General features: G+C 33.7%; 1 protein-coding gene and 1 long non-coding RNA gene across 2 annotated transcripts; one reads left to right on the forward strand and one right to left on the reverse strand.

The window, feature by feature from the left end:
- Positions 1–938: 938 nt before the first annotated feature.
- On the forward strand, positions 939–4,684 carry LOC149226178 (uncharacterized). Its single transcript, XR_016247719.1, has 2 exons — positions 939–2,695; positions 3,682–4,684. It is a non-coding gene; the product is annotated as an uncharacterized LOC149226178 (long non-coding RNA).
- Positions 4,685–11,150: 6,466 nt separating this feature from the next.
- LOC149226179 (cypmaclein-like) lies at positions 11,151–12,317 on the reverse strand. The gene is made up of 3 exons (XM_089375230.1): positions 12,095–12,317; positions 11,958–12,012; positions 11,151–11,510 (listed from the first exon to the last, which is right to left on the reverse strand). Exons 1-3 carry the CDS (start codon positions 12,158–12,160, stop codon positions 11,305–11,307), a joined length of 327 nt encoding a protein of 108 aa, XP_089231356.1. The 5' UTR covers positions 12,161–12,317; the 3' UTR covers positions 11,151–11,304.
- Positions 12,318–15,872: the final 3,555 nt, after the last annotated feature.

Here is a 15,872-nt window from a genome sequence, read left to right on the forward strand (position 1 = left end):
TTAATATTATAATTTAAACATTATTGTTCAAATATAGCCCTTACTTGAAATTATGTCTTACATTGCTCTCTATTTAAGCTTCTTCATTTGGTCCTGATGATGAACAACACTTGTTCGTTTGAAACGCGTACGTCAAAAAAAAATTCTCTCATGTTATTTCTACCAAAATACTTTATTTAATTCATTATGAATCACAGAAGCTTGAATACAAAAACAATATTAGTTAATCATATTTCTTAATTTTTAAATAACATTCAACTATACAATATTTTATTAATTGTTTTATTTTTGTGATAAAATTTTTGTCTTTATTATTTTTTTATATTTATTAATATTACTCCACCATCTTAAACAATCGTCATCGTTTATTAGTATGGTAAACTACTCATTATACTTTATAATCAGATTGGGCATAGAGAAGTAAGGCAGAAAACAAACCAAATGAAATCAAGATAGAACTCTCTCCGATTCAACGAGATGGGCTTTTGGGTTACTGAGTTGAAAATACAAGAAACCTACATGTAACTTTCAGGTAATTCAAATCCCATGGATCAGCCCAGCAAAAAAATAAATTTGGTTAACTATATGAAATAATCATGAAAACACTATTATCCTTAATAATCTTAACATACATCTGATAAACCTCTATTAAGTATCTTAACTATTTTGAAAAAACACTAGAGTAATCCTAGCACACACCTGAAGGTCCAGAGAAATCTCATCTTATCCTTTCATCCTATTTATTATACTTCTTCACCCGTTTACGGTTCTTACCATTTCGTTTAATATACGTTCGCCCATTAGCTTGCCATTTTGTTTGGTTTAATATACATTAATGACCGTTTTACACGTTTCAGATAATATCATTTAGAACCACCATAGAAGCATATATGGTTTCACCATCTTATTTAGCTTTTTCCCCAAGCCAACCATCTTATTTGGCGCTACACTGGAAGCGATGAGAAAGGGGTCCTCAGTTCTCCGTTAACATTCTCATTGTGAGCTAATTGCCTGGCATGAGACAGGCTTGATGGATAATTATTAACTTCACCATTTTGGCGCTGCGCTGCAAGGGATGAGAAAGGGCTCCTCAATTCTCCGTTGATGTAGGCAACTTCAACTACTTTCATGGCAGCCTTCTTTAACATTCTCATTGTGGGCTAATTGCCTGGCATGAGACCGGCTTGGCAGTTCTCTGTTCTGTTCCATTTCGATGTCGTTTTGTTCCTTCCTTCCCTTGAACTTACCCATTGTGGATAACCTCATATGTAGCTTTGTCTTCTGCTTGGAATCCCTCCTTCCTTTCCCTTGCTCCGCCTAGGAAAAAGGCTATTGCCTATTCTTTTTTATCCTCTGGTCCCCATCCTTGCCGCTTCTCTCCCCTGCTCCTCAATAAGTAGTTGTTCTTTGAGCAGTTATCCTTGCCTGGATATATTTTGTCTTAACTGAGAAGGAAAGATACCACGCACCCGCACCTGCACTTGCACCCTCGCATAAATGTATGGTCATTCGTTGGGAAGAGCGCTTGAAGCACACGCACCGTTGGTATACTCCGCACCTTCGGTAATTTGACGAGAGAACCTTCGGTAAACCAAGCACCTTTGGTATACCTGAAACCCTCGGTATACCTGGGACCCTCGGTAGTTGGGTGTTACTGAAGGAAATTAGTTTGTAGGGTTTTACTGAACTTCATAGAAAGAGTAATTGAACTGAAAGGGCCTTTACTCCTGCTATGAATCCTAACTCTAAGGGAAGGAATGGCAAAACGAACGAATGAAACTTCACTTATACATCACACTAAATCACCCTACCCTAGCTCAATATCCCAACCCTAGTTAGCTGGAGGCTCTTCTCAATAGTATCTCTTGATCTCCCAGGATTGTGATCTGGTTGGATTCTTTTATCCGATCTCCGCACAACTTTCGCAAAGGTAGGAGCAGCACCAGTCGCAGAAGGCCCACCAGAAGCACGAGCAACAGAGCTATATTGCAGCTAGCAGATTGGAACTATCGCAAAGGTAGGAGCAGCACCAGTCGAAGAAGGCCCACCAGAAGCACGAGCAACAGAGCTATATTGCAGCTAGCAGATTGGAACTATTTGAGGGGAATAAATGAATTTGAGGCAAGAAATAGAGAACCTTACCTCTAGCTTTGTTGGGCATATACTCTCAACGACTTGCCTTTACTATTGCACCCCCGTCTTTTTCCCAATATCCATGTATGGTTTCTTTCACTGCAAAATTAGAAAATGGCAACCAAAAGCATTGGATATGATTTCACTGAAAGTAGTGACAGATTCCATGCTTAGTAGGAGAGATAGGGACTCCATGTCCAAATGAATGCGGATCGAAATGAAATCGGATGCGGCTGAGGGTAAGGAGGGAAGAGTTTTGAGATGACCCATGGTATGTTCCAGTCCATGAAATCATGAGACACATGCCCCATGAGACACATGCGCCTGATGCTAGATCATGCTAGGTCCCATTGTGTATGTGTCCACAATGGTGACTTACTAATAAAAAGATGGTCAATTATAATGTATAAAGTTTGCATGGACTACACGTGCCTCACCGCAAAAGAAAAGGGGATGGAGAAAAGGGTTAAGCAGAGATGGAGAAAAGGGTTGGGTTGTCCACAAGAACTTGAAGGGATTGTTTTGGTGACTCCTCATTTTCATGACTAGTTAACTGATGAAGGTATGATGTCTGTCTTGTTATTTATTGCCTTGATATTTGTTAGAGGATTTGGCTTCTCAGTTCTAGCCAATATTAACCAAAATTTTGTAAAATTTACAATTTTGAAGCATAGTTGAGTTACAAATTTCTAAGAGGCGTTCTTTGCAACAGCCTCAACTAAAGTGCAATTTAATAGTTACTTCTCTCCGGTTACAGATCATCTTCGATGCGGGCGTTGATGTTGATACTTCCTGTATTGTTTGGGATTTTATCACTGCAAATATTTATAGCAGCATGCAGCTGGATATTGAAAAGAAGGGATAATATATCATCAGAGTCTGTGGATTCTTCACATTAATAATCTCAAATTTATTGGTTTTTTTGGTCAACTCTGTTTTCAGTGTTCTTGATGGCCTTTTCCTTCACAGTGCTCACTCACACTTTACAGATAAAAACTCCATACCTTCTAAGCTATCAGTACCTCTGCTTTTGAGGCAGATTACTGCAAGCCTAATTGCACTATTTTGAGAAAAAGAGATTTCCTTATCGCTAACGCTAGAACGATTACTATTGGAAGTATTGAATGGTTGTATAAGATCTATGAAATTTAATCTTATGTCTATGGCTCTCTTGCCATATCAGTGCCCCTGCATTGGGGTGCCATTCACTTTCGATTCCCCTTCTACATGGAAAACTTGTCATTTAGCAATATGCTTGAGCAAGTTTGTTTTTTTTTCTTTTGTAGATTTAATTTATTTTCCTGATACTTACTAGTGTCTCAATTGGCAATATGATTGGACAAGTTTTTTTTTTTTTTTTTTTTTAAGATTTAAGTTATCTTCCTGATACTTACTAGTGTCAATAATTTTCATTTTAGGTATTGGTTATATGTTGCTGTCAGATTAAAATGCTTGGTTATAGAGAGTGGAATTGTATGATAAATGTATAATTATGAATCTTTTCTCCAGCATCACTTTAATGACTGAGAAACTTTATTTTTGCTGCAGATCTTTGATTTGGATGATAAGGCACCAGATCAGGTGTTAAATAAATTTTTGGGACATCTAGAAACACTGAAAGATGACGATGACAATGTTGAATTTGAGGATAATATTGGGTGTTCCAACACCGTAATGTCTCATTTTAGTGGCAAAGCAAGCACTATGTTTGAAGTTCGAAACTTCTAACCATGCAGATAATGGGCAATTTTACCAGGTTCCAGAGACCATCACCTGTGGTTGAAGAAGCTAATTGTTCAGTCTGAATGACTTTGTGTACCATGTAGAAACTGATGCATGTGATTTGGCAACTAGGGCTTCTAGGGGCCATCATGATTTGGATTTCACTTATTCTCCCTGTGTTACAATAATTTTTGTGCATCAGAAAATGTCTCTGCGTCCTTAGCATTTCCTCATTTGAGAATGTTGGTGGCAGAATTGATTCCTTTCTTTGGTTCTTGGAGAAATTTGTTGGATTCCCCAATATATACCATAGAAGAGCTAACAATAGCAACCACTTTGTGCAAAAACACTTTTGGATCCAATAAATTCATTGAGGCCTCTGTAACAGATGAAGACAAGGAAATTTCAGAATTTCAAGAGGAGCTTGTTATACTTGTTGAACAGTTGATTGGGGATGACATGATCAGAAACTATTCTGAGTTTGGGGAACATATGACAGTGAAACAAGCAAATAATTATGTAGAAGATGTAGTTGCACGTTTCTTAGAAGCTGGGAGTTTGGCCCTAAAGGTTGGGCCAATGAATCTACCATCATTCAAATGAGACCTGCCTTAACAAGGAGGGAAGGACCACCATTTACTCCTGCATTTGTGCAGTCTTCCCAACTCAATGAATCATGTACATTTTCTCAAAGGTATGCCAAAGCATTTGTCGTGCTTCAATGTTTCATAAATACTAAACAAGTATTTTGAAATACCAAGAGTCGACTTTGTAATTATCAATGTAATGTTATTCTAAAAGTAGTTATATCCCTAAAATACGTGACAACGTTTCTGTTTCTATTAGCTACATCAGCTTGCATTTATTGAATCAAGCCTGACTAAGTTCTAGTTTGCATTAAAATTATGAAGTTCCTGATAAAGTGTTTTCTATTGCCAAAGTTTATCTGCATTTTAAATTTGAGTGGCCTGGTAAAAGAATGGAAGTCCTCTTACATTGGAAAGGCCATAGGAGGTGGGTACTGATTGCATAGTAAACATAACTTGATGACTATCCTTCATATTTCATTAATGCAACTGAACTCACTTATCATATCTGCATGAAATAAGCCATTTAGAATGACCTTCCTGACTCCCCATTCATAGAACTTCCTCCTTTGGCCTTCAGGTTCTTTAAATGGAATTTCTTTTGATTAAATGTAGCAATTTTTTGTAGGTATTGGATAGCTTGTTGCATGGATAAATTTGTTATCTTCTTTATGTAACATATGTTTTTTCCTAACATAAAGTTTCTTTGTTGTTGTGTTGGTGTTACCATATATGATTCTTTTACAAGGTATTTCTTTAAATCATCCTGCAAGAATTTGTTTGCATGTTCTCTGGCTTGGAATTTTGTTGGTACCAATCTCCTTCGTCATTCTTATGAAACAATTTCCTTATTCTCCAAGTTACTAAATGAAAGCTTGCCCTCCACTACTTTATGAATACATCCATGGACACCCTCCTTTCTTTTGGAAAATGTGTCTTATATTTTAATATTGAATGGTAAACGACATATTAAGAATTATACATCAGGGGACTACCTGTGGTCGTGACCATAGAAGTTACCATTCACCACATAGATGATGAGACTTAGGATCTCAGCTTTGGCTTTTATCTCAATGGAATCTTTTATAATAATGTGAATCTTGGTTGAGATCTCAACAACCAACTTTGATCCAAAAAGTTGTTATCCGATTAAAGGTTGCACGATGTTGCCGTCTCCATAAAAGAAAAATGCTGGTCAATCAGATAGTTTTTCTGGGCCATGCATTTATGCCCAGAAAGAACCTCTTTCCAAGAAAGGGGTCAACAGAGATATCGGTGTACTCATCTACAACCTGTGCCCAGAAGGCTTTGGAAACTTTGTACCTCTGCCTAACATGCTTAGATTTTTTTGTTCTTTTGCAAATTACACAAGCAGGATTGGTGAGATTAGAGTGATGGAACCTATTTTTAACTGCTAAACTATTACTAAAGACCAATCACCTAAACACTCATGTCTGAAAGGAAGAATGTCTAAACACTCAAGTCACTCTGCAAGGGGATAATTTGTTTGGTATTAACATATAGTTCTTCACCTATCTAATCTATGAAGGTTCCTGGCCTGAGCTCTTTAACCCCATCGGAGTAATACGACTTTTCCCATTAGCCACTAGCATCTTTCCTAGCATCCCAGCTTGTTCCAGCTTAGAAGGTTCCTGGCCTGAGCTCTTTACCCCCATCGGAGTAATACGACTTTTCCCCTTAGCCACTAGCATCTTTCCTAGCATCCCAGCTTGTTCCAGCTTACTTTCCACTAGCTTCTCCTCTTCCTATCCCAATTCCTGCTTGGCTAAAAGAGGTGGATATACATGTTGTCCTTTCTTATCCTTTTTGAGCTGGTAATGAATATGGCACTGCCTGCTCCAATCCAGACAAGATTTCATGTCTTGGATCAACTGTGGTTGTTGGTATAGGGCCAGAAGGATCAACAATGCATAGTACCCATGAAAATCGACACCCTTGATTGTTGAACCATCACTGATGGACGTTACACCACACTTGAATGACACACTCAATTAGGAGCATGAGTTAATCTTATGTTGCATTAATGGTAAGTTACACCACACTTGAATGACACACTCAATTAGGAGCATGAGTTAATCTTATGTTGCATTAATGGTGAGTTCTTTAGCTGGAGTGATTCCTTCATTAGGTGCAACCAGCCTGAGCTAATTTACACTTTTTCTTCACGGGAGCAAAAGTGAATTCTTCTCAATGCCATTAGGTGGAGCCACACTTTGTCGATTTGCATGTTTCCTGCAATGTGTATCTAAAATATTGTAGGTAGAGCCGCTCCTTCATTAGATAAAGCCGACCTTCGCATATTTTCACTTTGTCTTCACAAAACAGAGTGAGTTCTTGAGGTGAAATGACTCCATTACACAAAGCCACATTCAGACAATTTTCACATTTATTTCACTGGTAGAATGAATTCTTCTTTAGGTAAAGCAGCTCTCTGGTTTTCATTTTTTCTTCATGAAGTAGAGTGGCCACACTTAGACAATTTTCACGTTTATTTCACTGGATAGAATGAATTCTTCTTTAGGCAGAGCAACTCTCTGATTTTCATTTTTTCTTTATGAAGTAGAGCATGTTGTACATATATTATAATGCAAAGCTAGTAGTTCCTTTGCATTTGTTCTGAGTTTGTTCTTTCTTCTCGAGTGAGATATCCTTGTTGATCGAGCTACACTCTTTCTTGAAAGATGAGGCATTTATCTCAAGTTGGGTAAAGCCAATATGAGACCTTGTTATTTAAATGACTAAGCTCACTCTTTTTCTGTCAACAAGTGAGGCATTTATGTTGTTTCGCTTCATAGATTTTATTTTCTTCTCTTCAATGTTTGCTACAATGACATGATTAAAATCATTCACAGGAATACAAAGTCAGTAATTGCAGGTGGTTAAGAGAAGTAGCCTGGGAATCTATACCTTTTCTCTGGTCTTATGTTGGTGAGTCAATGATGGTTTAGATCTTGCTTTAGTTGACTGTCTTGGCGTTTATTACATGGTTGGCTTGGCCGACACTTGGCTTGTCAAGCCTCGTTCCCCCTCAAGGCAAGGATTAGCTGCAATGCAGCCTCCCTTGTTTAAAAATAAACCACTACAATCCATTTCACGCATTTACTCTCTTTATTTTTATCATTATCATTTTGTAAGATGTGCTTCTTACCTATTTATTACTTTATTTTATTATCTTAAGATGTTTCCTCACCCATTTATTATATATTTTTTTTCATTTTTTTAATATCGTTATCATTTTGTAAGATGTGGTTTTTACCCATTTATTATTTTATTTTATTATCTTAGGAGTTAAGATAGATTTAAGTTGGTTTAATTCTCCCTTTTAAATAGGCTATATTCCACACGAATGGCATGGGTAATATCATGGATTCTCATAAATTTCCGAGCTCTAAAGAGATTTTATCACGCTTGTTAGATTAGGAGTTAAGATAGATTTAAGTTGGTTTAATTCTCCCTTTTAAATAGGCTATATTCCACATAAGTGACATGGGTAATCCCATAGATTCTCATAACCTTGACCTCAAAAACCACCAAGAAGTTGACGGAATCATGTTTCCCTTAACTACTCAACAAAAATCTATAAAAAATAATAATAACCTAAAAATTTTATTTTAACAAAGAACTATTTTTATTTATTTTTAAGAGCATGTTTTTAGCAGTGAAATGGTTACGCAGAAGTGGGTCCCTTATCCCACAAACAAGTGGTCTCATACACCAATTTAGTGTCTGGTTTAACCATAACCTTAAAATTAAATAATGATAATAATTTTTATTTATTTTAACAAAATTAAAATATTTACATTGCATTAATGTTTTTATTTATTTTTTATTTTTATTTTAAAATATTTTGACAAAACATTATATTTCTTGGCACACTGGGTGGCATACTGGGTGGAAGAGGCCTTTCGACACAATAACATTATTAACATTATTTCTAATGTCATCTCAATTAATATTACAATTAATTTGATTTTTTAGTATTACCATTAATATTAAAAAAATATATTAATTATATAGTATAAAATAATTATTTTTTTTAATATGATTTAGTTTTTTTTTTGAATAATCATAATATTAAATTCTATTATACCGTAATTGTTAATATTAATAAAATATGTATATTAATTGTATAGTATAAAATATTTTTTTTAATATGATTTAGTTTTTTAATAATAATAATATTAAATTATATTATATTTTAATTGTTAATATTAATTAAAATATAAGAAGAGGCATTCTATAACTCAATATAGCGTAGATGTAAATGTAAGTATGTAAACAATAAATTAAATGTTAATTGAATTAAAATAATCATAAAAAATTAAAATAATATGGGGATGAGTGTAAGCATTTAAATGTTTGCTCAATTAATAATAAAAAGTTAAAAGCAATAAACAAAAGTTAAAAGAAATATAAATGGTAAATATTGACTTAATTAATAATAAAAAATTAAAGCAATAAAAAAATAAAATTCAATTTGTTATATTTTGATTTTGTTTGAACCTGTAAATGAGCTTTGCTACAATACCAAAATATTCTATAACAATGACAATATTCTTAACTATGGATATTCACCTCCATTTTATGGTGGATATTATTAACTTGTGATAGACTTTGTTACAATACCATGGGTCAATGCCATGGCTTATCAACACACATATGCCCAAAAAACATAATTTTTCCAAAACATTTTATAATATGACAAGATTATTAACCATGGATATTCACCTTCATTTTACCATATATACAAGATGTTTAACCATGTATATGTACCCTCACTTTGCCATTGATATTATGAACTTGTCAATAGACTTTGTAACAATACAGTGAGCCAATATCATGGCTTATCAATACTAAATGCACAAAACTCGTAACTTATTTTACAATCAAAATATTTTATAACAATATGACAAGATTCTTATTAACTTGTAAATAGGTTTTGTTACAATATCATGGCTTATCAATACCACATGCCAAAAACCCATAAGTTATTTCACAATCAGAGTATTTTTATTTTAATTTACTTTTGAAATTTATCTAAACCCTCTATCCTCAAGTATACTAGAAAATATCCCTGTAAAAAATAAATCAAGCTTTTAGTAAAATTAAAAATGAGAATATTTTTATATATAAAAATGAGAAGCTTCTATGATCCATATCAAGATTGAAAAAGTATTTCGGCCTAAATCACATAATAGAATAATTGTCGAGGCGTTTCGAACCAAGAAGTGTGGGTCCTGATGATGAACCACGATTTACATAATAGAATAATTGTCGAAGCGTTTTGAACCAAAGTGTGGGTCTTGATGATCAACCACACTTGTTGGTTCGAAACGCGTCGACAATTATTCTCTTATGTGATTTACGCGGAAATACTTTCTCAATCGAGAATATTTATATATATAAAAATGTGAAATTTATATAATATAAATAATATTATTAAGAACTAACATAAATCCACCTTAACTAAAAACCCAAGAGACGAGAGCAAGAAAAATGACTAACAATAATAGAGGAAAGATAGTGTAAAGTTTTTCATTATTGTATTTTCTTTGACATGATTGATCCAAAATATAGGTTTAATGTTTTACAACCATTGAGTTTTTTTTTAATTTAAAAACTTTCTTAGACACAATAAAACGGAATCAAATTTAAGAGAGGGGTGCAGTGAGAGGGAGGGAGATAGTGACAAAGTTGGAGGGCAGGGAGAGAGGGGGAGATGGGAGAGAACATGATAGAGAAGAAGGAAGAAAGAGAGAGAGATGTTGGAGGGGGGAGAGAGGGAAGACAGAACAAAGACAGAAAGATAGAGATGGAGAGAGAGAGGGAGAGAAGAAATGAGGGAAGAGAGAGAAGAGGAGAGGAGAGAGAGGGAGACACAAAGATGGAGGGGAGAGAGATAAGGGCACAGTTGGAGGGATGAGAGAGCGAGTGATAGGGGGAGAGATAAAGTGAGGTGGGAGAAAAGGGGAGAGAGAGGACTCAAGAGAGAGATGGAGTTGTAAAGGGAGAGATAGGGAGGGAAAAAGAAAGACATAGAGAGAGAAAGGTGGAGAGAGAAGGGGAGTGACAAGGGAAAGGTGAAGAGAGAGTGTGGGAGAGAGGAGAGCGGGAGGGAAGCGAGAGAGGAGAGAGAGAGAAGAGGGGAAGATAGAGAGAGGGAGAGGAAGGGAAGGAGAGAGATATAGATAGATATGGAGAGTGTGTATACTTTGGGGGTGATATAGAGAAAGGGAATAAGAAAGAGACATAGATACAAATATAAATATTATATAGTATTATATACCTAGCTTAGATCCATCTTAACCTAGAATCTATCAAGTGCCAAGAGAGATCAAATTTCTAACCTTTTCTCAAATTTTACACTCAAAAAAGACACTTTCAAAAATTTGATCCTTTAAATAAATGGTTAAGATGGATCTAGATTGATATATTACATTAATATTAAATAGTTTATAAAAAATTGATAAATATTACCCTTTTTCTTTCTAAAACACTTCTTCAAAATGTGTAGCTTGAAAAACTCTTCAAACTGTCTATAGACATAGCGGAAGATAGCTAGGAGCAAGATAACTTGAGAAAAGTCAGAACCCAAAGGCAAGAAACCAGGTGAAATGCAAAAGGTGGATTTATTCACTTATTTTCAACCCAAGTAGTTGAAGTTGTAAAGTTATGTGAAATCAGAAGCAACAACAGAGTCCTTGACAGTACAAATATAACTGGATTTCCAAAACAGAAAAAACACCTTATTTGCAACGCCACCATCTTAACGAATCGCGGAGTTCAGAAACTGAATGCATTCACAGTCTGCAACATAATATTGTGAAGTAGTAGTAGGAGGTCAAGGACATTTGTGCCCGCCTTTGGAGTTCTTCAAGTTGGTGTAGCAGTCACAGACCCCGGGAGTATAGCCGTATGTTCCAGGGGCAACACAATTACATTTACCGCAGCATATAAGGCAGTACTTAAGGCATCTGTCCGCCCGTCCAGCCTTCGCACACCGCCCATCACACAGCGTTGGGCAGTCTGTGGTATTACCAGCAGAGCCTGCGTTTCATGGACCCAGAGATCAAAATATATCACTTCAAAATCTGTATACCCATTAAATAAAATCTTCACACCAACTAAAATTTAAACAATTACTCAAAAAGCAAAAAGATTTTGAAAAATAGGAATTAGATTTGTTTTTAAGAGAATTTATAATTTCATCCAACAAAATCCAACAAAATCTGCACACCAATTAAAATTTAATACAAAATTGGGAAGAATAATAATTAGATTCTTTTTCTTTTCTTAAAATTTCGTTTTTTTATCCATTAACCTAAAATCCTCTGCACACCAATTAAAATTTAACAAAACTAAGAAAATAATAATTAGATTCTTTTTCTTTTCTTAAAATTTCATTTTTACATCCATTAACATAAAATCCTTATACCCATTACCGAAAATCTTCACACCCACACAACAAAACAACCACCAACATAAACAGCATACCTGTTTGCAGTAACTGACGTTGCATTGTCACCGAACCAAAAACCAGCTGCTGCACCTGCAAAATACGACCATTTTCAGTCAAAACTAATTTGTTTAATGTTATTAGTGTAATGCAATTCTTGATGACACAAACTTGCCTGCATGAGTATCACACAAAAAACCAACAAAGTTAACGCTTTCTGGACTACTGCCATTGTTGACATGGCTCTCTGCAAATCCTGTCCTCCTTCCTTCAATGCCGTCAGATGAATTTAACCCTAGCGGTAATTGCACGGACCCCTCCTTTTATAGGTCAAGAAACAGACGCAAATGGCGGTGAATACCGAATGAGCTGGATGACACTTCATCTCTGTATCATATTCATGAATGCGTTCAGAAAACAGCATCAATTAGGTTCAGTAAAGTAGGCATAAGGCAGAGTTAATTTGTTTTCTTCTTTGGGTGGGCACCAGGGGGTGTTAATTTGTTTTCTTTTTTTGGTTTTGTTAAAGAGATTGTCTATTTCCCAAGCCGTTGTGGGCCACTGTTTTCCACTGCAGTGTACCGTGTATACGTGTAGTCTAATGAGGTGTAGTTTAATGAGGTGGATGAGTTGGCCGGAAAATTATAGAAATTTTGATTCTGTTTAGAGAAAATCTGGCGAGAATTTTTGTAAATTCAAGTTATAGTTGTTAAACTTTAAAAATGGTGTCGAATCTATTTTCACCATAAAAACATGATTCAAACACTACTTTTACAAGATTTTTTAAAATATTTTTACACGAGATTCCAATCACTTTTGATCATCTAGACAATTCCTCTCCCTGGTTAGACGACTCCCGTGTATATATGAAACCAAAAGCTTAGTTGACATTGATTTTAAAAGAGGCTGTGTGCTGGACAGTCTGATAACGCATTCAACAAGCTGGGGCAGGGTAGGAAAGACTGTCCGCCATTTCTTTGTGATTTTTGAGCGGTGTTTTTGCCGTATTTTTTTATAGATTTTATCCAAATCTCATTTTTATTTGCACGTTAGTTATATGGATCATCCTACCGAAATAATGGGGTATGGATCAAACTACCCAAATAATAATCAAAGGAGGAGCCTCTATTTTGGGCATAGATTTTGGTATGTTTTAATAATTAAAAATTGGAAAATGATGATTTTGGGCATAATTTTTGGTATACTTTAATAATTAAAAATTGGAAAATGATAATTTTAAGCTGTGAAGTTTGTATAATATTGATATTTCTAATCGTTTGACAGGTATTCTGATAGATTTAGTTCAAATCTCAGTTTTATGTGTATGTTCGGTGTATGGATAAAGTTATTAGAATAGAATAATAATTATGATAGAGGATTTCTGTTTTTAAGTTTTCGATAGATTTTGTTAATTAAAAATTATAAAAATAATAGTTTTGAATTGCGAAGTTTGCACAATTTAAATATTGATTTTTTTTTTTAGGTTTTTTTGATAAATATTTCTGTGTAAAATAATGGAAATAATTGACATATTTCAAAAAATTTATTAAATGTCATTTTATGCCCATATTAAGTGCTTTGATAAAAGTGTAGGAATAATAATCAAAGTAAGACTTATTTTTTGGAACAAAGTTTTTAGTGAATTTTATTATTTTGAGAGGCACTCTATAACCCACTATAGTATCATAGAGATGTTATAATGTAATGTAAAGTCATGTAAACATTTTGATTAGATCAAAATAAAATAAAATAATTAATAATTATAATTATCAATAAAATATTTTGGGTGAAATTACATATTATATATATATATATATATATATATATAAAACCATCTCAATTTTGAATCTACCAACCTTATAGGGATCAAATCTTTTGAGATACAAACCTTTTTAGAGTGAAAAGAGATTTGATCCCTCTTGGAGCTTGGTAAAACTAGTGTTAAGATGAATCTAGAATGATTAATTAGAAATTGGAAAAATAATAGTTCGAGATGATCAGGTCTGCAAAATCCCAATATTCTAGAAGTTTTCTTGAACATTAAATTTATTTTTTATTTAAAAATATAATCTAAATGCGTAGTCTAAATACTAGACAAAATAACATTTTTCAGATATTTGTTCTAGTCAATTTTAACCAAAATCTGGGGGATATTTTTAAAAGCTTGAGTTTAAGTTGTTTAATATGTATAATTCTAGTTCTTTAGGGATTTTTTAGGGTGTTGAATCCATTTATGCATTCAAAAATATATTTTAAACAACAAAAAATCCACAATGTTGCTAGAAATTGTATCCCATGGTCAAAAAGGTCATTAGGTCCATAAATTAGACTACACTTAACTTATAAAAAAAAAATATTATCCAATTCTGACTAATATGCATGTTAAGCATCTCAATAAAACTACCAAAATAATCATTAAAATAGTGACAAATTTTTAAATATTTTTTTAGTAATTTTATTTATTAAAAAAAAAATTGAATGATAAAATTCCTCAAATCCAAATATTCTAAAAGTTTTAAACATCATAATACTAGCACAACCACATTGGTAAATGTGGTTGATATATGCAAATCACATATACAACCACAGTTAAGGCGTATAATAATGATTATTAATTATACTTATTATTAATGAATATTATTATTTATTCAATGATTTATTTAACAATAATAATTTATGCATTATTAATTAATTCATTAAATAATTAATTACTTAATATCGTTAATTCAATTAATTAATTAATTAATATAAATAATAAATTAATAATAAATATTAATATAAGTAAATTAATAATAATTAATTAATATTAAATTAAATGATTGACCATGGTGAGAATGGTTCGGTCAACCATGATTATCATATTGAGACAATCGTTGTCATAATGCGATGTTGGACCATGGTTGAGACAATGATTGATTTTCATATTGAGACAATCTTTGTCACAATGCGAAGTTGGACCCTGGTTGACCACAATTGATTTTATAAAACATGGTTGACCATAGTTGACCATGGTTGAATAATATTAAACCAACGAGACTAATATTATAAACCCAAAATAAATATTATAAATACTAAAATAAACATGGTTGACCATGGTAGACCATGGTTGATTTCCATATTGAGTAAATCCTTGTCACAATGTGACGTTGGACCATGGTTGAGCATGCTTGACCATGATTGATTTTCAAAATCGAGAGAATCTTTGTCACAATGTGACATTGAACCATGTTTGGACATCGTTGATTCTCATATTGAGATAATATTTGCCATAATGCGACGTTGGATCATGGTTGACCATGTTTGAATTTATAAAACATGGTTGACCATGATTGATATTATACACCCAAGGGAATAACAAACCTTACTGATTAATTCAAAAACCCAAGGGATTATAAACCTAAGGGAATAATATTAAAACCTAGAAAAATGAACCCTTAGATTAATAAACCAAAGGAATTGATATTATAAACCCAAGGGATAAAAATTATAAGGCCAAGGTATATAAACCCTAAGATAAATATTTTAAACCCTAAAATAAACATGGTTGACCATGGTTGATTTCCATGTTGAGACATTGTCACAATGCGATGTTGGACCATGGTTGAGCATAATTGAGTTTCATATCAAGACAATCTCTGTCACAATGTGACATTGGACCATGATTAACCATGATTGATTTTCATATTGAGACAATCATTGTCACAATGTGACATTCCACCATGCTTAATCATAGTTGGTCATGGATGGCTATGATTGACCATGGTTGACTATGATTGATATTATAAACCCAAGGGAGTAATACCAAAACCCCAAGGGATTAATATTATAAACCCAAAGATTCCTTGTCACAATGCGACGTTGGATCATGGTTGAGCATGCTTAACCATTGTTGATTTCCATATCAATAGAAACTTTGTGACAATGTGACTACGATCATGGTTGACCATGATTGA

The sequence above is a fragment of the Pinus tabuliformis genome, chromosome J, assembly GCF_031772625.1.
Source record: "Pinus tabuliformis cultivar Carrire ecotype Pingquan chromosome J, CPIR1, whole genome shotgun sequence".
Taxonomy (NCBI): domain Eukaryota; kingdom Viridiplantae; phylum Streptophyta; class Pinopsida; order Pinales; family Pinaceae; genus Pinus; species Pinus tabuliformis.